Raw genomic sequence first — 24067 nt, 5'->3', positions numbered from 1 at the left:
CTATGTCAGGCACTTTGAAGTACTCCAATGCTTCCCACAATACATTATGTGGAACAGAACCACATACATTAGCTAAATCTAAGTATACCACACGCTAGTCTCTTCTTTCCCTCCACTGACTGAATTTGATGTCATGTTAATGATTTCCTACATTTCACAATGTACCTTTCCAGACGCACCATAGAAAACGTTTAAGCCCGTTGCCTGAGCCATGGAGATGTCTGCCAGCACAGAATACACATTTTGGTTTAAATTTTCCAGTGTATGGTGTAGGTTCTGAAAAGATACCAACGATCTTTAATTGAAAACCTTCAAGAAAGACGATGAAGTGGAATAAAATGTAGCAAAAGATGCACGGTGCAGACAGATTTTGTAAATGTCTATGGGCGGATTTTTTTCCTTTATGTGCAATGCATGGTATTACACTGGGAGTTGGGGGTTTGTGAGAGACAAAAGCTAACTCAGGAAAACCCTTCTGACATTATAGGGGGTTATTTCTTCAGACTTTGCAGAGCTCTTCCAGAGCCACATTAGACATTATTGCACTCCATGATGAACAGTGCTGTTCATTTTCATTTGGAGTGCCTCCGGAAATAATTAATCTCACTTTCAATTTAATTTTTTTTATTAATATGGTCTGCAATATATAATTAGCATTTATGCAGCACTAATTAGTACTATATTGCACTATACAAACAAACCAATATGAGGTTCTTTGAATGTTAACCACTCGCTCTGTGTTTTCCTGTCCCGGGTGTAACAGTATGACCAGCTTTTTCTTGGGGTGCCAGTTAGATCAATGCCTAAAAATATTTTCAGCAAGTTTGTGAGTCAATATTTACAGAGTTACTCAACCACACATTTCTACATTTGCACATCATTGTATATACTCCTTCTGATGTATAGATTCCTTCTTCCAGTGTTATTAACAATAGTAACGATACAATTTCCCAGTCTGAGATCAATAAAGTACATCCATCTATCCATCTATCTACACTCAGGATAGAGCAGAGGAAAACATACATTCAATATCTTGAATCATCCAGAGCAAATACCCAAAAGCAAAACATATACTACAGGCCAACAGGCAATAAAACACTGCAACAGATGTATTTCTATGCAATAAAATGTAATAATAGTTCAAAGCAGGCAAAAAAAAAAACAAGGTTCCTGCCAGAAAACTCCAGTGCAGCAAGTGAGCAGCAATCACCAATAAACTGAGCCTCATACAAATGAAGGTTCCAGCTTGCAATCAAAAAGTTGACAATTATCAATTTTTTAAGAATTAGAAATGCATAAATACTTCAAAATGTAAGAGCACACGTATGATAGATACACATCTATTCCCTGTACATGTTATGAATACCTATTGCTCTATCTACCTTTTTACCATTTAATCTTAATAAAAATCTATTAGTCACAAATATTTCCATTGAAATGGCCTGGCTTGTGGAAAATTGATATGTGATATCATCTCTTTTCCTTGATTACTTTCCATAAACGAGGCTGTCCAAACAATCATCATTACCGAAAACGCCTAAGGTTTTCTCAAAGAGACTAATTATAATCTGAAATTGAAGGAAGTTTCTCGGCGTGAGAACACTATTTGATTTGTGCAGCCATAACAGGAAACAAGAGAGGAGAGATTGGATCAATTAGCCTCTCAGTGAGGGAAAAAAAGTGGTGGATCCACAAGCTTTTTCATGTTGAACAACCTGCTGATTCAGTGGCTGCCAAGAAACCTGCTGAGCTGAGGAACTATAAAGACATGGAGAGATCCCACAAAGATTTCTTCAGCTAATTAATAGCTGCAGTTTCCATTCCCTCCAAACTTCTCGAGATTGACACCCTCCAAAAGGAATAAGAGTACAGGAGCGACAACAGGTACGGGGTGAGTTCTTTGTCTATTTAAATCGAGGCCTATGTTTGACAGCCTGAGAGAGAGTGAAATAAAGAAAGGAGGAGAGACTCAACGAAGGATGTAAGCGGCATAAATAATACAGGAAGAGAGATGCACATCAGTGAAACGCTAAACCCAGTTAGTGAGACTTTTGAATGTTTACCCCTTTGGTCTCATTCGAAAGGGAACATCGAGTTCTCTATCATCCAACTTTCCTCCCTCTGTCCTCTGAGGTGTAGAAGAAGAAGACGAGGCAGCAACAGTATCAGTGAACTGCTGTGAAACACACCGACAGGAAATTCAGCGGCAGCACAGAGATTATGTGAGCAGCGTTTTTGGCCATAAGGTTGTCTGTTTTAATTCTCATCTCTAAACTAAAACTAAAAAGCATGCTGTGGGTTTGTCGAAAACAATGTGATGTGCAACGGTAATATTGGTTCAATTCAAAATATTAAGAGATATTTTATATTGAAAAATTCAGAGTGCTAAAAAGCCTCATTTCCTCTTATTACTTCACTTCTTTTCTCAGCTCAGAAAAGCCCTAGGGCTGAAAGCCCTCTGGCCGACAAGAGAAAACAAGCAAAAAATCACCATCTAGTAATATGTTAAACTAAATAAGGACCCTGCAGGGAGTTTAGTATTCAGCAAGCCTTAACATAGTTAACCCTAACACTACATCATCTGGCACTGCCATGACAAATGTATTTGACATAGCGAGCATGTAAAAAAAAAAGTGGTTGTGACTGATTACTGCTCCCATGATGATGATATCAATTTCCGTTCATTAAAAGAAGAAGATTTTCAGCCATTTTCAGCGCAGACTCCCCGTTTTCATGCAATTATCCCCGATTTATCCGGAATGAGTGCCGTAATTTTTCAATGGTAAAAACCATTAAAACCAATCTGACCTCAGTCGTGACATCAGTGATGTGTCTCAGGCTAACCGTAACTGCGAGTACCGGCCTGGTGCCAGTGTTCCCTGTTTCCCTGTTTCCCTGTTTATCTGCCTCAGTGTCCTGACCTGAGTGCAGACACACCACTATTTTCAGTTTTTCCAATGGAACACATTTCATACTGCATAATTGCTGGTGTTGTGTGCAGAAGGAGGCTTTAGACTGTGCCTAGTGCCAATGCTGCATCCACTGTCTTCTGTGTGTATGTACCACAGCTAAGGGGAAAAGGGAAAAACAACCTATTATAAATGTTTCAAAAGGACTTCAGCTGAAACTGAATGTCACTCTCAACACTTTTGATTTTATGGTGAAGACTTAAACATTTTCATGGAAATACATTTATAGTGAAGCCCGTGCAGGAAGTCATGGTTCAGTATAAGTCTGTACATGAGTACAGAACTGATGATGTGCACTGCAGTTTGCACTCTGCCAAACTGATCACTTGCATAGAAATACATTAATGAGCTGGTAAGCAAGCATAAATCCAAACAAAGTAGGTTTCAGATTTTTGCCAAAATCAGCTCTCCAAATGTTCAAAAACTGAACGTATAGATGACTTGGTTTATATAAAAACTGCAAAGGGAACAGGAAAAATACTTGCTCTGGATCTGGTCCACACATCCACTTAAAGGGGCATTATCAGTGCGGATACTGACCTGGCGGGCTGGTGCATCCCTAATGATATTGGCAATTAACCTCAATCAAACCTCTGACAAGCAAGCATTCAACTGTAACTTTGTGTCACCAGCATTTCAGCTAATCTGTGTTTAACCAGAATGCCCAGCTACAGTACAGGAGAACACTGTCCAGTAGACTGCTTCAGCATTTTCAATCACAAGTACTCCATTTACTCATACAGCAATTTCCATTAAAGGGATTCTTAAACTCAAAATGAAAATTCTCATTATCTGCACTTCCTGGGGTCAGACTAAACAAAGCCAAAGTGAATATGCAAGCAGGCTAGCCAGTGCAATTATTTGGCTTCAAAACAGCTGCATGAGCTGTTTCAAGCTCATGCAGCATTTTAAGGAGCAGCATTTTTTGTTTTTTTGCACTTTTCAGAACTCTAAAGAACAAATCCACGGGCATTTTTAATATTCTGATGAGGGCTAACTCTTCGTATGTTGCTGTATGTGGATATACAAATTCAGCAGGCAACCTCTCCTTTAAGTCCTTTCAGTGAACACTTAGGATTTAACGAGAGCATTATTCGCTTCAGCTTGTTTCCTGAAAACCTATCGTACCAATATATTATGCGGTTAGTAAAATGCATTAAGACTTCCCTCTGATCACAACTATAGCATCACCGCCTCCTCGTTATAAAAGATGGATTATGTAGTTGGCTGCAGTTTTTGCCCTTAAGCCTGAAAATTATTAGGATAAAAAAAAGAAAAGATAAATTATTCAATTCAGTTAGGTGGCACACTGAAAAATGTAAGTGTGGAGATTCACATTAAGAATGTTGTTTGCTGCTTAGTATGCTGCTTAGCATGTACTAAGAAATTCCGATCCAATCCCACTTTTCATAGCACGTTCCCAAATTTAATCTGAAGATGTAAATAAACAGAACGCCAAAAGGAACACTTTGATTCCTCCTAATGCTGACTGAATTATTTAGGAAGCCATGCATTAAGTATTGGAAGGAACTGGAATAGTTTTGTGCATGCATGCGTCTACGTGTGAATGCATGCATCGTTGAGTGGGTACACGCTTACAAGGAGTTTCTTGCCACTTCAAATACCTGGAGAGCAGCAGGCGGCCGAGCACTGATCTATTAAACATGCTTTGTGACTTGTAGAGCCAGTGAAACAGCCAGCATCTATTGAAGTTGGCAGACTGAATGCTCACTTCACTAGCTGACATTAGTGGCAGTGACAGTAATGTAATATTATTGGACATTGTTTGGCCATAAATGTGGCAGATTCACACATGGATCGCAATTCACGTCTGAATGAATGATACTGTTAGTTCTACGTCATTCGTAGCATCTTTTTTTTTGTGAAAATTACATTTGTTGGATCCATTGTTGGATTGATGTAATGAGATGATAGTGTTTTTAAAATTACTATGTGAATATGAGTATTTTACACCATCACATATAGAGTATATATATATATATATATATATCAAGATAGAGAATGATTGGTATATGAACTTTCTCCAACTCCCACTCCTTACTGATGGTAATGACCATGCAGAGATCTTCACTTGAACAAAGCCAGAACCCTTGTCGGGCTGCTTCCCATCCCATTTTCTGTCCAATCAGGTCAGATAATGCAGTGGGTCTCGGGTCTAATACCCAAGTGAATCTGAACAGATTTAAAATTAGCTGTAATGCTGCTTTTTTTTTTTTTTTTTTCTTTCTTTGAGGTGAAAAGGAGAGCGCGAGCTGTGAAGTGCCAGAAAAACAACAGATATTGCTGCTCTTATAAACCGTGAGTGCTTCTTAATGGATGTCACATCTACTGCCACAGTACAATCTATTTGGAGCTCGCATCGCATGCACTTGTAAAACATTGGCGTTGCTCTCAATGATCGTTATGAAATGTCTGAGAATGAATCAGTGATGCTTCACAATAAAAAAGAACATTGAACTTTAAGTACAAATGTGCTCTTGGTTGTAATTTTACAAACTATGCCATCGCTTGCAAAATCAGATAATTACTGAAATTGTTTAACACAGCTTATTTTTAATCTCCACTTTATCATATCACCTGGGACTGGCTATAGAAAAGCATGTATGAGGTATGCATGGTTTAAACACCTAGCCACAGGTGAAATGTTCCAGCACAGTACAGTGTTTTTTTATTGTATGAAGTGTTGGAGTGTTTAATGTGGTCTTTAAAGCTTAGTCTCAATGGAACGGGGCAATCCTCCAGTATTACACCCGACTCAAATTAATCAGCTGCTTCATTTAGGAATTAACATTTCAAGATCTTGATCCATAACTAAAGGATAACTACGCTAAATTCAGTGTAACATTAATTTATATATTTAATCCTTTTTGAGGGTCTAAGCTTTAAAAAACTCAATCATCTAATCAATCAGTGGGCTTTTTTTTCTCCAGCTCTGATGTGCTTTGGGAATGAACACACTTCAAATCATGTTTTGTGGTGTCCGAATTCCACTGATTGCGGACGGCTCCTTAGAGCTTAACTCTCAGAGCAGAAAATGAATTCATGCTTTAGATGTCTGTCTTAGCAGTGAAGATGAAAACTGAAGTTTGCTTTAAAGCGGCGAACATCCTGCTTCGCTGATAAAAAAACAAGGTAAAAGAAAATGGCAATACATACCATCCACATTCATATACCACACATCTGAAGGAACTAGAAGGGTGGGATTGTTGGGTTTTTTTTATCTTCCATGATGGCTGAAATAGTAAAACTGCTGCTTCACAGAGAGGCCTTTGAAATCAAGAGCACCTTATAGCAGATTCATATTAAGCCAAAGACATGAAGCCAAAGACAAGAGGAAATCGCCCTCAATGTTAATCAAGCATTTTCAGATTGAAAAGAGAGACCAACCACCTTGAATAATTTAAAGTTAAAAATAGAGATTCCTGAAGGACGCTGAAAGATAGAGAGGGAATAGTGTGTGTGTGTGAATGTAATATCAATGTATTAATTTGAGAGCAGATTCCAAATGAGTTTCTATACATGATGCAAAAGAGATATTCAGTGTGAAGGTATGTGCGCATGAAAGCCTCATATCAGGCAGATGACATCTGGCAAGGTCAGTCTTAAACCGGGAGAATATCCACTCAGCGCTGGCTGACCGAACATGGAGAAGGATATAACTGTCCATCATCCGTCTACTTCAAATGTTGTCTATCTACAGTAAATGCTTGTTGAGACTCAAAGACGCAAAAAGAAAGTTTGCGCTGACCTCAACAGGCTGTGGATATATGCAAGCCTACAATATACAAGCCTCAAACACCCGCACCTCATGCATACTGTAAGCCCATTTCAGAACAATTACTCTGCAGTAAGCAGTGCTCCACATGATGCAATTTCATGTTCTCACATTCCCTCCCCCTCTCCCTACAGGGTGATCTAGTGAGGATTCAGCCTTCAGGTCTGAACTAATAATGAAACCATGAACCCTGAGGGTATAATCAGCTTTTCCTCTGCAGCTTTTGTCGCACTACGCAGGAAGACAGGGACGCTGACATAGATGCTGACGAGCTGTGGCTGTTTTTGATCTGTTTTTTTTTTTTTTTCTTATTTTCTGGGGAACACGAGTCAGTGTTTCTTGCATCAGCATATGCTGGGATGTCAGTTCGAGCTTGGAGTTCGCCCTCGAGGGGGCACGTCTCGAGTGAGATGCAGTTTGCTGTTCTCTAAACGGTGTCCCCAGACAGCAATTGTCAAATTATATCTTAGCAATCATAACTAGGCCCAGCAGGAATGATTGGATTAATGAGTGCGTTTGTCTGCTTTACTATACGCCGCACACATTAGCACGTCTGGTTAACTAGCTTACCATCTACAGCAGTGCCATAACCCAGCATTACTTCAAAGGCCAGCGGCGTTTAATACAACAACATACTGTTTATATGCATTTTTAAATGTTTTGCTGATTCATTAAAGCACGTGTGCTAGCTAGCAGTTCCCCATTGTACAGAAGCTGGTCCCTCATTCTAATGTGTAGGGATGCATTTCTGTGGTTGTTCTAAATGAAGGGATGACACCAAGATGCATTCAAGAGCTCTACGCAGTTTACGAGCTCGCAGTCTAACATCACAGGCATAGATGAGAGACCAACGAATACCGAGTAAAGCTTCCACATATATAGGATTCTGCAAGTAATCTCTAGTTTCAGGTATGTGAGGGAGTACCTCAAAGATGGACATGACCTTTCCTTAGACTGAACAATTGTCCAGACAAAGCGGCCCAGGAAGATAGACTGACTTAAGGATAGCATATGTACCATCTATGGTACATGTTCCTGCAACATGTAACATAAGAAAAACCTTCTAACATACTGTATCACAGTGGAGGCTAACTTAAGCCGCTTTGTCCTGCTCTGATTTGGGTTAAAGTTAGAAGCAAATCAACCCCAAGCTAAATGTAGACTGCCTTTCATTTGCCCAACACATCTTACAAGCCATCTCATTGAACCATATTTTTGAAAGTATGTAGCCGAAATCTAATCTCCTGCTTGTCCAGGTACGTAAGCTAAGCAGGTAATCAGGTCAAGTGCATATTTAGGAACCCTTTTTTTTTTTTTCTAAAAAGCTGGAAACATGAAAATCTCAGCAGGAGACAATGTTTTCCACTACCTCATGACGCTAATGTTGGCGCCGGATCGCTACAGCTGAAAAGACTCACCTAGCGAGATGTGTCATTAAAAGAGCCTGCGCTTGTCTACGTCTGTCTCAAATCATGGACCTATTGTTTGGAAAATGACCTTTTAACCATGTGAGTTTTCCTAATTTGTGAGAATGCAAGACGTTTAACACAGTAGGATTAATCACAGCACTGTTGAATTTACAAAAATGACACACTAAGCCAGGCAATAGTTAACCAAACTTGCTAAGTATGTTAAATATGATTGCTACTTTAAAGTAATTTTTGCTTGTTGGCTTATTTGTGTTATTTTATTGTATTGTACATTTTGCATCTGTCTATTTGCCAGATATGCATTGCTGTTCACTTATTTTATATCAGCCCTTTGTTGTTTTTTTTAATTTTCAAGTACAACCTAGAACCTAAAATAAAGTAAGGTCTAAAAAAATCCTAGAATTCAGGTAACTTAGTTAGCCCGCAGTTGTTCCGCTGGAGCTGATTATTGCAGGACTCCTTCACAGTGTGGAAGTTCAGCCTTTTTCAGATAGATTATTCAATCTTTTTGATGTATAAAACTGCATAATAGACTAGACTACACAGACGGAAATATGACTCCCTACTTTCAGAATTCGAGTGATTCCCGGGAGGCCCATGGGAATCAAACTGATCTTATTTATATGTGCTCTTTTCTGTTTACTGTGTTGCCCGGCTTACTTCGAATGCCCTCAGGCAAGCCACAGGGATGCATTGAATTTATGATTGATCTGTAGAAGGTCATCCGGGAAAATGCTGTGGACTTCAGAGCTGAAGGAAATGTACCATCACTGCAAACAATGAGGGGAGCTGGGATGCGTGGCCATATTTGACAATGCTGAAATAATAGTCTCACAGAGTTAATTTTAAGGGTTTAGAGATGTTATTTGAGCTGCAGCGTGTGAGAACAATGTCATTCCATCTGCTCATGAATGTACTTATTATTCCTTTTGTCTGAGTGCAAACCTAAAGTTCTTTCAACTTTAACAAGTTTTCAAGGGTTTCTTTCTGTCTTTGTCTTGTTTTTCAGTAAAGCACCTCCAGCTGCTACCTGTGATATGTCCCTGAAAATAACATCAAGGAAACTCAAGACATTTCACTGAATTTTCTTCATGTCCAACATTCAGCAGCTCTACCTGACAAGAGTCCTTACATCAGTGGTCAGCCAAACCCCTGAGATTTAAAACCATGGGAAAATATCTTTATAATTATAACAAACTCTCAAGATAAAGGTGACAATAATACTGTGACAGTAATGGAAATGAAGAGGAGGAGTGACTCATATAAAATAACTCAGAGAGCAGACGCAGCCACAAAGGAATAAACAGCCAGAAAATAACTTAATCTTCCAGCTATCTTTATTAATTAGCAATGCTCAGGTTGCTATGTGACTGTCACTTATGTCTGCATGAATCAACTTAGCAAAAAGCCTTTTACACGGCAGACACTTCTGCATGTCATGTCGGCAGGAAAAGCACAGGTGGAATTATTACCATTTATGACGGCAGCATTCACTTCAGGTGTGAACGTTTCCGAGCCCAGCTGTTGTGTGTGGTGGCTCACTGAGGTGGACATTTGATTGGAACGGAGCCACCACTAATACTGCTAGTTCCACTTGTGCTTTTCCTGCGGTGGCACGTCAAAACATCTGCCGGGCAAATAAAAGTTTGATTACTTACCATAATTATAAGAAAAACTACTTTTGCCTGCATGTTTCTGCCGCTACAAAAAAGAAAAAGAAAAAAAACAAACTCTGATAACCTGAAAAGTCAACACCCGCTGGAGTTCAAATTTAATTTTTCACTTACGAGAGGTAGTGTGAGATTGTTTGTTTAGTGAGATAAGGGTAAAGTTAGAGCTGACATCACTGTGTGTGTGTGTGTGTGTAGGGGGGTTGTCTGATTGTTAATTAGCCACTGATGAGACATACCTGGGGAGATGCTGACTGACAGAGTCTGTACATGCTGCAGGCGTGCAAGTCAGATGAGGTCTTAAGTTGGTGCTGACGATACACCAGAGGGGTGAATTAATGTGTTTTGCACTCATTTTGATCAGAAGAAACGTATACCCACAACTAAAAATAGATGGAATGGGATTTGCCAAAAGACGGTGAACGAGGATGACATATTCCCCTCACGTTGTCCACCCACCTCTTTAGATACTGCTATTCTAAGTTAAGCTGAGTTTTTCTCTTTCTTGCTTTTCATGCTTTCGTGTTGGTAAAAACTGGTATTACAGGAGTTGTGTTCTTGACTTTGGCACACAAGCTTATTTTCCATTGTATACTATTTTTTAATCCAGAAAAAAAAAAGCAAACAAAGAAGCAATCCTCAGGTGAAATCTGTAGTTCAGTGGATGCTTGTTTCTGATGCAGAGCCACTGTGGTGCTTCTATTTAATATGCTCATTGAGAAACAGTCAGCAGGTAGAATGTCATTATATGTAAAATATCACCAGCTGGTCAGGGGAGGAAATTATATTGAATTTATCTGCGACAAACAGTACCAATGTGTGAATGCACAAGCACATGACAAACACCACTTTCTTTTCCTTTGCCTTTTTTTTTTTTTTTTTTTTATACTTATCTGCTTTTCTGCATTTGTTCTACAATTTTCTGCCATGTTGCACTCTTTCATTACATAAATGGTTATGCAGTTTGCATGACGTGTTCATTAGCTTCTCAGCTTTAATGTGTGACAGGCGCAAAATGAGTCTTGTTTGAATTCCTATCAACAAAAGCCTGTGAGTTATAAAACAGCCCAGACTAGTGTGACAGCACTAAGGTGTGCGACAGTGGGCACCTGACTTGGTGTGCGTAATGTGTGAAATGATGGCATATAGAAAACTTAAGCGTCCCAAACCCGATAAAAGAGTGTAGAAAATATCTTAAGAGGGTATAAAGATGGAAACAGCATTCCAAGTTAGGAGAACATCCGATAAGCATAACAGATGGACAGATGAGGCAGATGGAGCAAAGGGAGAAGAGAAAAATCAGGACAGTGAAAAGAAGCCATCAGGGAAGCTCCAGGTAAGATTTGACAGTGGTAACCAGTGCAGTTCCTCTTCATGCACTGTTTTCTGCATCAGTGTGACACCACTCCTTTAGCTTTCTGGTGTCTGAAACTTTATTTTCCCATTGGATCAGTTGTAAAAATTGTGATAGCTGATGTGGGTATATGAAGGGAGGCTTGCCTGATAAAGGTCCAGCTCTACCTATCCTGATGGTCATCTCATCAGCGTCCAAGAGCTGCGATGAGGGATCCTCTTCTTTCTCTTTGAACAGCTTGTACTCTGAGGGCAGAGCCAAGGCGGTGTGGGGGTCAGCACCTACACCCTGTGGATGACAGAACAAGTTCATTTTATATAGAAAAGATCACGAGCAACTCTTTATTTTAGCCATCTTATTGTTTTCCTAGTAATTTAATGGAAATTTTTATCAGAACAAGCTGGTATGTTACTATTAATATGTTAACTGCTTTCCCTGCCTTGGAGTAGTTTTATTTATATCGCACGTACAGACATTAGCTGTGAAATTGAATTACTAATACACACATACTAACAAGTTACTTACAATTTTTATGTAGAAATTGGTAGATAATGAAGAGACCTGCTAAAGAAAGTGTTGGAAAGATCACCACTGGTCTTATTTCAAGCCTTGCACAGTCTGATACCTTGAAAGCTCAGCTGATGTTATTAGATATAAATTGGGAAAACATTCAGTCAAGAACTCAGCCCAGTTCTTATGATCATTTAATATAAAAATATACAACATGTAAGCACAGTATCAGTACTACTTTAAAACTAGATTTTTACACTGGGACCCATTTCAGGACAAGGCCTTGAAATCAGGTACTTAACAAAGGCTGTATAGAAGAAGTGGACGTAGCTTCTGGGTTTGGAAAGTGAAGCCAAGGCTCAAGTGCCTTAAACCTGGATTATTTCTAATGGTCAAGAGGGGGCGACTCAACTGGCTCCAAAAAGAAGTCAGAGTGTATGAAAGTCTATGAGGAAATCACCCTAATTCTCACTTGATTCATTACCTCAGCAAACATTTTTCTAATGAGTTTATGTCTCAAATGCAAGTTTCAAGTCTTCTTCAATACAGCATGATGTTCATTTTGTAAATTATAGTTATAGTCAGAATAAAAGAGGCAGGAAAGCAGTTTATGCTTTAAAGTGGGACTACCTTGTGGCTTAAAAAAAAAACCAGAGGCAAGTCATGCCTAAGCCTAACCAATCAGCTGCACAGGTCTTTACAGAATGAACGCCACTACTGGCTCCAAACCCAGGATGGCGATTTTGAAAATGCCGAACTCAAGGCTTCAAAACGGCAGTCCACAAACCAAAGAGTGGCACCACAGTGGTTACGTCCACTTTTTATAATCAGTCGTTGGTGATAAATCTGGACACACTTAAGCTTGAAACTGAATAATGAGATTTTCCCTGGCTCAGTGCTGCACTATACTGCTTTGTACTTACATCCTGACACAGATTTGTGTGAAGTGGCTTGAAGAAGCAGACAATTCAATTAACGTAAGACACTGTAGTTCCACTCCTGCCAAAAAATGATGGATTCAGCCTATTGTTAACACCAATCACCCAGTTTTAACAACCACCCATCAGTGAGCCTTTCTTTTTCATTGATCTCACAAACTGTGAGGAATGACGCTCATCTGCAATGTTGACTTCAGTGACAGTTTGCACAGACAGAAAAAAAAAAAACAGCAACATGACAATAATCAGTCATCTTAATCGGGTTTATTACCTACAATGTTACTTTATTACTTGACTTACTATGACTGAGATAGGATGTTAAAATGCAAAACTGGGTTACTACAGTAACTTGCAAAGTGCAAAGTGAATCAGCAGCACCAGATTTTTTGGACAATGAGCTGCTTTTAGTTTAATTTACTGGCAAAACAAAAAACAATCTGGTTGATGATCAGTTACACTACAGTACACGGTATGATGTCATTAAATTTCACTTATTTCAGAGCAAAGCTCAAACTTCAACAGAAACACCATTACCAGTACCATCTGAGGCCAACAAATGCACACATGACTGAATCAGCGTCGTCAACAGAAGTGGGCTTAATTGAGTCTGGTTTTTTTTAATGGCTAATTTGGTGAAAACAGAGAGCCCATATTCACTAGAAAGCCATTAGATGACTAAGGTCTAAAAGTAACCGCTAAAAAGAGCATTTACATCCATGTTTCCTCCCTTTCATTGCTGCAACATCTCCATTCCTCCTCTCCCCTTCACCCTGTAGTGTGTGCGTCACAGGTGGTTAAAAAGCAGGTAAAGTAGCGGGAGAGCTTGTGCGTGCACAGAATGGATTTGCATGTTTTCCTGCAATCGTGAGGTGCACATGTAGACAAACAAGTAAAAGGAAATCAATTAACGTAACTTCCATTACATAATGGACTATTACTAAATATTATGTGCTTGTTATTCATTTTTCAATTGGCCAAACATACTGAAATGATTCAAGGTGAATGTTTGTAATAACTGTTAGAATAGTGGCACATTATTTTCGGTTGCAAAAAATCTCAAGGCCTTCATGATAAATATACTGCATACAATATACTGCTATTGCATTTAAATTTCAAATGTTAATTCATCTTTTAACACTGAAGTGTGTTTTGCAGCCTCGTTCCTCAAAAAGATACAGAGGATTTGAGGACAAAAGCCTTTTTTTTTTTCTCCCGGAGAACTTCTTTCACTAGCATGTCTATAATATGTCAACGGTTTTATTGTCTTACACCATTTACAAGGTTTCCATCCAAATGTAGCAAATGAAGTCCAATTGTCATTGTATTTATCAATAAACCAATCTTTCCACCTCAGCCATGCCTAAAAAGGTTTTTGAATTTCTGGTGTCTCCATTCGGGGTCTTTTATTCGTACTGAATTCACTGAGTTGAAAATGTGCATAAATACTGGTATGGACACATACTTATTGCCTCAAAGTGGATTTACAGTGGTTTACTGTGGCACTGATCAACAAAAAAAAAGACCCTTTAATGTAAAAGGGAAATAAGACAAAGTGTCCAGGTGCATCTTGAATGGCAATACTGCAGGACACCGCAAATTTTCAGATTCTTCTCCAGCTGAAATCTCTGGATTGGACTGAGATCTGTACTCTGACTAGGTCCCTCCAGGACACTGATGTTGTTGTTTTGAAGCTCTTCCGGTGTAGCTTTGGTGTTTGCTGGAGTGTCTTGCTGCAAAACTTGATGTTTACCACATGCTTCTTGCAGATTGCATCAGGTTTTCTGTCAGGATTTCCCTGTAATGTACAGTCTAACGTAGTATTTCATCTGATGGCCAGAAAAGGCCATTTGGGTCTCTTCAGACCACAGAAGCTTCTTCTAGCTGACTTCAGTCCTCACTGTGCCTTCTGGAAACTAGATCAGAGATGTCATGTGAGATCTTTGTCTTTGTCGCTCTCCCAAAAAAAGCTGCGATTGAAGAAGCAGGCCAACTGTTGTTCCATGAACAGTCTGAGCCTCTAATGCTGGACTACTTCCAGAGCTGTCAGGTGTCTTTGTGGCCTCCCTCTCTACCTACCTCTGAGATTTTTCTTCAGTTCATTCCAATCAAACACAACACCTTTGACAGCACACCAATTATCATCATGTAACTCTCAGACCAAGTGGCTGCACAAGTGGTGATTTAGATGTGCCCTAATAATGGGCAAAAACTTCAGTTTTAATTATATCTATTTTCAATCTTCTTTCAATCTATCTGGATACTAAAGAGTGCAGAGAGGAATGACCAGCCCGAGGTAATATGGCTGTCTGAGTGGGTGCCTTGCTTTTTACTTGATTGTATTTGTTCTCATGTCTTTCTAATTATCTTTTAACGTTGCCTTGTAACTTGCATCTTCAATATTGTAAGACAATATTACATGAGATCTTACAAGGGAGGTGAATACTTCGGAAGGACTGCGCACACAACACTTTTTTTTTGCACTGGCTATGAAATATAACACGATGAATGCATGAAATAAATGTTTTTCAATAAGCAAGAGGAGCAGGACTGGAAACAAAAAGAAAATATTGTGGTGGAAACATTTTTCTCTGAGCCATGAATTCATTTCAGTCTGTATTTGTCATTCTTGCTCTTAGAATATTACTTACACCAGAGGCTATGAGGCGTATGAGAAGGATGCAGCCCAGAACACACACACACGAAAAAAGAAAAGAAAAAAAAAACACAAGAGGAGGAAGTTTGCTCAGGCAGAAACTAATGAATGTGGTGGTGCATGACATTTTGGGCTGTTGTGGTATCATTGTTAGGCTTAAAACACTAAATGCAGCCTGGCCAACAGGCACGAGTGGTCGCTGTGAATATGTACCATTATTTCATCCATCAGAACACATTTAGGAATTAATATGCAGAAAGTTTTAAATATTACATGCATTTTACAAGCTGTTGCTACAGCTGAGGAGACTTCATTTAAATACGTCAATAATTCATTCTTTTCTACCTTTGCAGTTTTCATGAACATTTGCATGCATCTGTTACTGCGAGCAAAAATATACCATCTCCAGCGTGTTTATTATTTATGTGGTGAATGTCATCATGTACCGAGTGCGTCGACGCGCGTGCAAGTGTGTATTCAGCTGAACATGTGTGTGTTTGTGGGATGACAGAACGCTCATGTATCATGTCAAGGGGACGTTATTAAGCGACACCGGCATTTGGTGACGACCCACGATACAATCTCATCAGCAGGTCCAAGCTCACCGTTAGAATGCTTCCCCCAGGGGTCTGGCTCTGTTGATCACTGAAGTCTGAGTCACCTCTACCTCTCCCTCCCCACCTCTCGGATTCAAGCGTCTTTAACTGTGGTGTCAGATGGGAACCCTTTGATCACCAGTTGGCAGGATGGCACGCGGATACGTTTGATGACACCACTTAACATGACAGAAAGTGACGGGACTATTGCTGAATATTACTGAGAGACAAGCTGCTTATCACTCACTCAGTAAGTTAAAAAAAATAAATAAATTAAAGTGTGCAAACAACGCCACAGAAGGGAAAAGAGAAAATGAGGCAATTCACTACAAAATGATTGAAATAAAAAAATGAATTAATTGTTTTTTAGATGATTTTCTCCAATTCCAGGCAATAATTGCCTCCCAATGATTTCCATTTATCTTTAAATAAACCTGCTGAGACTTAGAAAAAGAGAGATTGGGGATTGGAGATTGGTGACTCACCAGTGACCCATTTGCCAAACTACATCCCTTCTTTCCAAACACTTGCAGAAACTGTGGAGGAACTAAACTGAGGACAAACAAAACAGGGAGCTAAAAAGTCTCACTCACAGGTGCCGGATTCTAAAACGACGATGCCATTTGCAGTTTTCACACAAGGACAAGACGACTCAGAGTCTTTCTCGTCATGTTTTTTTTACATGACTATGACAGTTGAATTGAATGTAATGAGTGAATAAATAGGAGACACGCAAGAGTGGGAAAGGAGACTGCAAACTTCACAGCACCTGTCTGCACAGTAGATAACCTGATGTGTTTGATGTTTGATGGTGATTTATTTCTGCTTTGAAATGTAACTGCATTGAAACTATGAACAAATATCGTTTTATTTGTCTCCTTCACTCGCTTTGTTCTCTGGTCGGTCGGCGGCTTTCTCGCCTACCTCTCCCTCTACGTTTTTGACATGCACTCATTATTACAGGAAACGTTCGGAACAGGCTTCACAATATAAAAGTTCCCTAATGAGGTACTACGCCTAATATAACATTGTAGTCAAGCGTTTAAATGAGTCTGGTGTCAAAGTAACAGCTGCAAAACGAATATATTATATCTTAAATTCTGAGAAATGTATTACAGTGATACCTTTAACTTCTAGACACAAAAAAATAAGTAAAACAGATTTTTGCCTGTGACTTCTTGCTTAATAAAAGTGAGAACATTCATATTACCTTTATATCTAAAATGAAATATAGAATAAAATACAAAAAAAAATCCCATTTGTACACATTAAATGTAAAAAAAACTAAAATGTACACATGCTATTTGTAGTTAGCATCTCAACCACTGACCTATTTGTTTTTAGCAATGAAATGAATAAGACAAAAGTCATAAGAGCAATGAACTAACTTCTACAAGCACTCCTGACTTGTCAGCTCACTAAAAGCAGCCACAAACTCTTTCTTTTACTCGGTCATGGTCCTGGACAGTATCCCACTCAATATCAGTTTAATTTCATTGGCAGCACTTCCAATGACAAAAACTACATAAATTGTGTTGATTTTATCTTGCTTCTTCAAAGTGAAACCGGAAATTTTTAGAGTGTTAGTATGGTTTACTATATCACTAGCAAACTGCTCCATGTATCTACCCAAACTTTCTTCAAGCAAGAAGGACCTGCTGATGACTTAAGAGCCTTCTTCAGGTACTGTGGCAGGACTGTCTGTGGACTCTTTTTCCACCTGTCTGAAGTTTATGTGATTCATTGTTTGAAAGCTGCGGCAGGAGAGATGCCTCAGAGGACTTGTCAGTTTGATGAGGGAGACAGGAGTTGAGACAAAGGAGGAAAACGTCAAAGTGGTAACTGCCCTACTGCATCAAAAACACACTCGAGCACACAGCGTTCACACACCCACACTGATACTCCGTCGATGACTTGTGCGCTCTGATTTATACACTGCTGCGATCTCCACTCAGACTACTGACCGGGTTTAGTGTGCTTGATCACTGACACCAACTTTTTAAAGTAGTGCTAAACCTCACACATCACCCCCAAAAAAAGTCTTCAAGGAAAACAGATTATTTAATATTTATCTAAGAAAGAGATTTCAATCAAAGCAGAAAAATGTGGACAACTGAGGGGGCTGAAAGGTTCGATGACTGTCTGAGACGATGACATTTGACGATACGGTCAAGAATCGAATATGCTGACCATCTGGCATACTGCAGGCCTGGACGTGTGTTCCTGGAGAGATGCTCGACAGATCACTTTGCATGCTTTACAGACTGACTCAGACAAGGTCTACATGAGCTCAAAGTTCAGTTTACCAGAATAAATGTAAGGCTTCCTAAGGTAAAGTCAATACTTTCAAACAGGCTCAAATGTATACATAGTGTAGGCATCTACAATGGTGCAGCAACGTGGGCCATATGTAAATATCACATCAATGCATTTATCTGCAATTTTCTGCCACAAATTATCTCATTTCACAAGCTTTGGTAGTGCTGCATCTGATAGATACAATGCAGCATTGTCCCTCTTAGCAACCTACTATGAAAGGATAAGACTGGGAACATTCTCTATCTCACAGACATCATCAGTCATCAAAATCCCATGAAAAGACTAAATTGATTCTACTAAGACTCACATTGTCCTGCTCCAGGCTGCACATAAGAGAAAGTAGATGGGTGTCATGACACTGTCACACGTGTATATCACATACAGGGTTCACAAAAAGTTAGGGATATTCGACTTTCAGGTGAAATATATGGAAAATGTAAAAAGTGAATGCTACAGTGATATTATATCATGAAAGTAGGACATTTAAGTATCAGCATGCAATGGTAATTTCTTCATCTTAAACAATTTATTGAAAGAAAATCTACCAACAGTGGAGGGTAAACGAGGGTAAACGTAAAATTGGGATGTGGCCAAAGGACGTCCCCTCCTCTCCTTTCTGTGACTCTTCCAGTCTCTGTATCACTGTTCCAACCTCCTGATGACACTCTGTGACCCTCTAAGCTCAGTGGACACTTCTGTCTGAGGACTTCCTGTTTGAAGCCTCCAGTGTTGAGGTGCTGCTGATCAACTGTTAGGTGTCGTCTTGGTCTCATGATGTCAGAATGTGAACAGCAGGATGAGGAGGACTGTTTAAATACCAATTCTAACTGAAGCAGGAAATGTATTGGTGGTGGTTCATCCTGAAATTTCACCTGAAAGCTGAATATCCCTAACTTTTTGTGAGTAGTGTATATATATATATATATAACAAACTGTAATGGTGAGACGTCTACGCCTAAGTGATATTCCCTGTGCAGCCAAAGCCTACCTATTAAAACACATCAGTGAGCCACGTCATTGTACGCGGTGTTTTTGCTGTTGACAATACCAAAGTATAGACTATCACCAGAATTATTATTTAACACATTCTCAGTGACAGCTGAGTGCCATACAAACATTGATGATTGTGATGATTTGGTTTATATCAAAGAGGTATAAAACTGGAGTGCACGATTGCTCAAGTCAGTCACATCCAAATATGAAATCAATCTGCCACCTGCATTTGAGCAGTGTCACCCGTGAAGATTGGCAAGATAATTTGTTGTGGCATCACACTGGCCCAGTTTAATGGGACAACACATGATAAACGCACACCAGCAAGTTCAGCTCTCATGCAGCACTCAACCATACGATCAGTTATAACCTGTGAACAAAGTAGGTGTGTAATCTGCCAACTAAAAATTCCATAGCTGGCTTCCCTATAATTATGCTATTTTTGAAAAGGAGCGCACATTTTCATTAGTACTTTGCAGGTGCTGACGAACAAACACGAACAGCTGCAAAGAAACTGAGGACATCTAATCAGGTATAATTTGCCAAGTTGGGTGTTTAGTAATATAATCACCTGCAAGTATCTTGTAGGACGTAGCTGCCATCTGTCACCTTACAAAGCTCTTCTTAAAGATGTGTTAAAAGAATCCGTATTGCGAGACATTTGGAAATCTGAATGTAAAAATTTGATTCATTGTGAGTTTGATAATTCTCACCTTTGAAAATGGCACCACTGGTTAACTTTCTGTTCAATTTGGGACACGTTCTACAGTAAATTCATTTGTTTCAACTGGGGTCACTGCCCTTTTCAAACCGACTTTTGTACTGAATCCGAAAGCACCTCCTATCCAAATTCCCACCTTTCAGCTGACACAGAGGTCACCAGGACTGTTATTAGCGGAGCTCCCGACGCTATAATCACCACAGAAATTCAATTCGCCATTCACAAAGCTATTAAAATAAATGCAGCCGTATCACACATGTATTAAGAGCAGACCGCTGTAATGCATCGCCCTTTTTCATTTGCAGTTTTAATGATTCATTTGCATTTAAATAAATGTTGAACAGCGTTTTGTTTTTCTAGCAAATTACCAGTCACTCTGCCATCCTCTTCACTGTCGGATATTTTAGCCAATGATGTTGGCCACAGAGGCCCAACAGTTCAATGGCCTTTTCTACTCTGACTGAACATCTGACATTTAGAAATAATCAAGGGAAAGATACAATGAGACGGAAAGCCTTTTCTCACTGCATCCTCACCATTATGCGTTGAGTAAGCACATTAATATGCAAATAAATGGCGCTGGCTGGAGCAGACACATTGCTCATTTTGGATGGTTTCAGGAAACAGCAACAAATTCAACTCTATAACATATCTGTGGTCAGTTATGCATTGCCCCATTTAGTTTCACTCCGAAAATGATCACCCCCGACAGCAAAGATGGTTCATTAAAGCTTAAAATTGAGAAGTGAGCCCTGTCGGGATGGCTTAAACCATCATTATGACAAAGACAGAGTGGATAGCGACCAAGCAAGGAGGATAAATGACTCTCTTCTGCAGCTCAATGCTCGATTGACTCTGTGTGTCTCTCTTGATGGATCACAGGAATGCTGAGAAAGTGGTCAGACCGAGCAAACTCAAGTCAGAACTTGTGCTGATCAACATCTATTTCGTCTGAGCCTATTTATGTTCATCACAGCCGCATGTGATCAGTCTGCCCTGAGTGCTAACTGGCTGACGTTTCCAAGATTCATAAAGCCTTCGTCATTCAACATAAAAGACCTGGAATCAACACCAAACAACCGGCTGGAAAAAGTGTCAAGTGCCATTGCATTTCCTAAATTGCAAGAAATGTACATATTCATCACTGCATGCACGTTTGAATTTGTTGATTTAAAAATGATAACATGTCACTGGTTTTTGTAATGCACACTGTAATTAAATTAACATAACCTTCTGGGAGCATACACACGTTTTCATCTTCATTTTTTCCTTTCTGAAGACAGAAAAGGTCAACTTGGGATCTTGAATTTGCATGTGTGATGTTTGGCAATGTATTCCTGCAAATAATTTGTTTAATTAGTGCAGCGCAGTCTGTAAGTGTTACCATATAAATAATGCATTAATCTTTTCCATCAGGTGATGGTTAGGATTGCTCCATCTAAGTCGAAAGGTCTCTTGACTTTTACCTAATTTGGTGTGAAACTGAACCCTGTACTGAGGTCAGGGTTCAGATTACACTGCATGTAGAGATGCAGCCAACAAACAAGAGTAACTTTGTCAAACATCTGCTCTCTGTTACCTGATAGCTGACCATCAACGCTGCACAAACCAAGTGTTACCATGCTGACGTTTGTACAAAGGCCAAATACACCTAGATGTGTAATCTCAACACAGCGCTTCAACACAACACGGTCATTTGCAGCCATGTCATTGATCCAGAAAATGTATGTATGTGTGATGATGAATCAAAAGGGTTTGAGGGACAGAATCTGAATGACAGGATGTGAGGATACTCAAAGAAAAGCTGCATTCACTTACAACATGATTAATCATTGTCACATGAAAGCCTCATCAACAAAGCAAACACGCACACACACACACACAAAAAAAGTAGACATGTCATTATTGATCAGCCCTCACCAAAGACGACACGAAATTGTGTGTATACCATGTATGTGCGTACATGGGCTGATGTGTGTGTGTGTGTGTGTGTGCATGTGGGCTGACATCCTGCCAGATAAAATGATGTCCCCTGGTCTGGCACTCAGCTCTTAATTAATGAGTTATTAGTCTGGTGGAGACTAAAGTATTGTTTTGACATTAACAACACCCAGCACACACGCTTGCGAGCGCACACGTCGTCGTGTGTGTAATAAGGTGTGGATCCTGTTGACATCTGAGTGAGGATGGCGATAATGATGATGATGATGTCAAACTGACATCCTGTAAAGCAACTGGCTTGGAGACATGATGGAAGGCGCACATTTGACAGAATTAAAGAGATACCCCCACCAAACCCTGGATTCAATCGCTAACACTGTGAATTCAAGCTTACAGGCATACACTCAAAAGGCATTTTCTCAGTTTGTCAGTCTGTCTACTTCTTTGCCAGATCAGTATTAGTTCTTAGCCTACTTCGTATCCCACCTGTCTCTTTCTATGATTTCCTGGATTTCTGACCTCTGCCTGACATCTTGAACTTCTGCTTGGTTGCCTGGATTTATGGTTTTTGACTTCTGGGACAAACTGTACATTTCTCTGCCTTTACCCCTGAGTAAAGCCACTGTGTTGCCTTACTCCAGCCTCTGTCTGGTGATTCTGCGTCTGGGTGTTTCGAATTGTGACATAAAAGCACAAGAAGAAAGCGTCATAGATGTCCACAATGGACATCAGAAAACTCAAAGCCAACATCGTTGCCAAGCAAGCTTTGCATGTTTAATCATTGGAGTTTGTGCTAGTTTTTACATACACAAAGATGGCAGTGAAATCCAATCATGACCATTTAAATTTCTAAAAAATTTCAGAAAATAGGGGCTCAGAGGACAACCTTAAACTTACAAAGCAGCCGGGAAAAGATATGAAAGGGAAAACAAAAAAGAAATGAAAAGCAAAGATTGAAGGTCGACTCTTCTCTTTAAATGGTCTGCTGTCAAACAGTTACATCTCTTTGATCTACCACTTAAAACCTTTCTTCTTATTGCAATGAGAAAGTTGGAGAGTGATTTGAAGAAGAAGCTTTTGAAAACATGAAACGGTGGAATCAAAGGAAGTACAGCCTTTTAATGCATGCACACACAAATTAAATGAACCAAACACACACGAGGGACCAGGTTGAGATGGGTAATTAGTGGAATGCCGGCTGGAATAATTAATGAGTTTAATGAGATTGTGTTTGTATATGGCGATAAATCTTAAGGATCCAATACCCAACCCATTTAAGTTTCTATCTTTTCCTCATAAACAGACCCTGTTATCTTCATTGCATGTGATGTGTTCCAAACAGGAAGAAACATGCAGGAGCGTCTAGGGGATCCTGTATATATTTTCTACTCATTATGTCCTATGACTCTCAATTTAATGATTATTGGGACAGTATATAGATGGATTTATTTTCTTGTATGATGTCCAAAATCATTTATATTAAGTGCTTTTAAAGTTGTATTTTGATCTAAAACTGAAAGTTACAATCCTGTAGACTTCCGATCTGGGATATTTGAAGACACCCATGGTTACTTGTGCTAACAGCAAATGTGGTTTAACACTGCATGAAAACGTCTTTAGTAAACAGTCAGAGTTACTACAAGGGAGCAATTGGTGTATCAGTTTACAGTGCAGCCAAACAAAGCCACAGTTTGGATAAAGAAGCCATTTAGTTGGCCTTTTTACATCATAGCATGAGGACCACTGATAAATTAGTGCAAAGGCAGTCCTGCACAGGGTTAGCGGTCCAAAAACAGGGTGATTTATAACTTTAAGTCACAAAGTAATTCTGCACTAGAAAAACATCAGGTACTAAATAATGACACGATGTAAATTTACACAAGTTAACAAAATTAAATCAGGGACTGATAGAGTGACCGTCAGGAATTGTTCTTAACTTAAGCTCTAAACCAAGATCTCTTAAGTAAACAATAAAAAAATACAAAAGATTTTACTAAGAAACAGTATGTTTGCCAATCTGGAAGACTTTAGATGTATTGATGAGGTTTACTGTCTTCACAGATCCTTTCGAAAGCACAATACTTTTCTCCTGCCGCAGCTACCAAAATATCAAAGCTCTTAGTCAAAAGCAGAAACAGGCTGAGAAACTATTTACAACCATACTGTGAGTTAGCCTT

At 39.4% G+C, this 24067-nt stretch overlaps 1 protein-coding gene across 2 annotated transcripts in view; it reads right to left on the bottom strand.

The window, feature by feature from the left end:
* LOC139219850 (zinc transporter ZIP11-like) overlaps positions 1-24067 on the bottom strand; it is a 102917-nt gene that overhangs the window by 31765 nt on the left and 47085 nt on the right. The window contains exon 5 of one of the 2 annotated variants that reach the window (XM_070851840.1): positions 11366-11507. In XM_070851840.1, the coding sequence (XP_070707941.1) occupies positions 11366-11507 (142 nt within the window). The remainder of the gene's footprint in view (positions 1-11365; positions 11508-24067) is intronic. The other variant, XM_070851841.1, reaches the window with a different exon arrangement.

This window comes from Pempheris klunzingeri, chromosome 20, assembly GCF_042242105.1.
Source record: "Pempheris klunzingeri isolate RE-2024b chromosome 20, fPemKlu1.hap1, whole genome shotgun sequence".
Classification (NCBI taxonomy): Eukaryota; Metazoa; Chordata; class Actinopteri; order Acropomatiformes; family Pempheridae; genus Pempheris; species Pempheris klunzingeri.
Note: the sequence above shows the minus strand (reverse complement) of the source record. Positions and strands in the feature narration are given on the sequence as shown.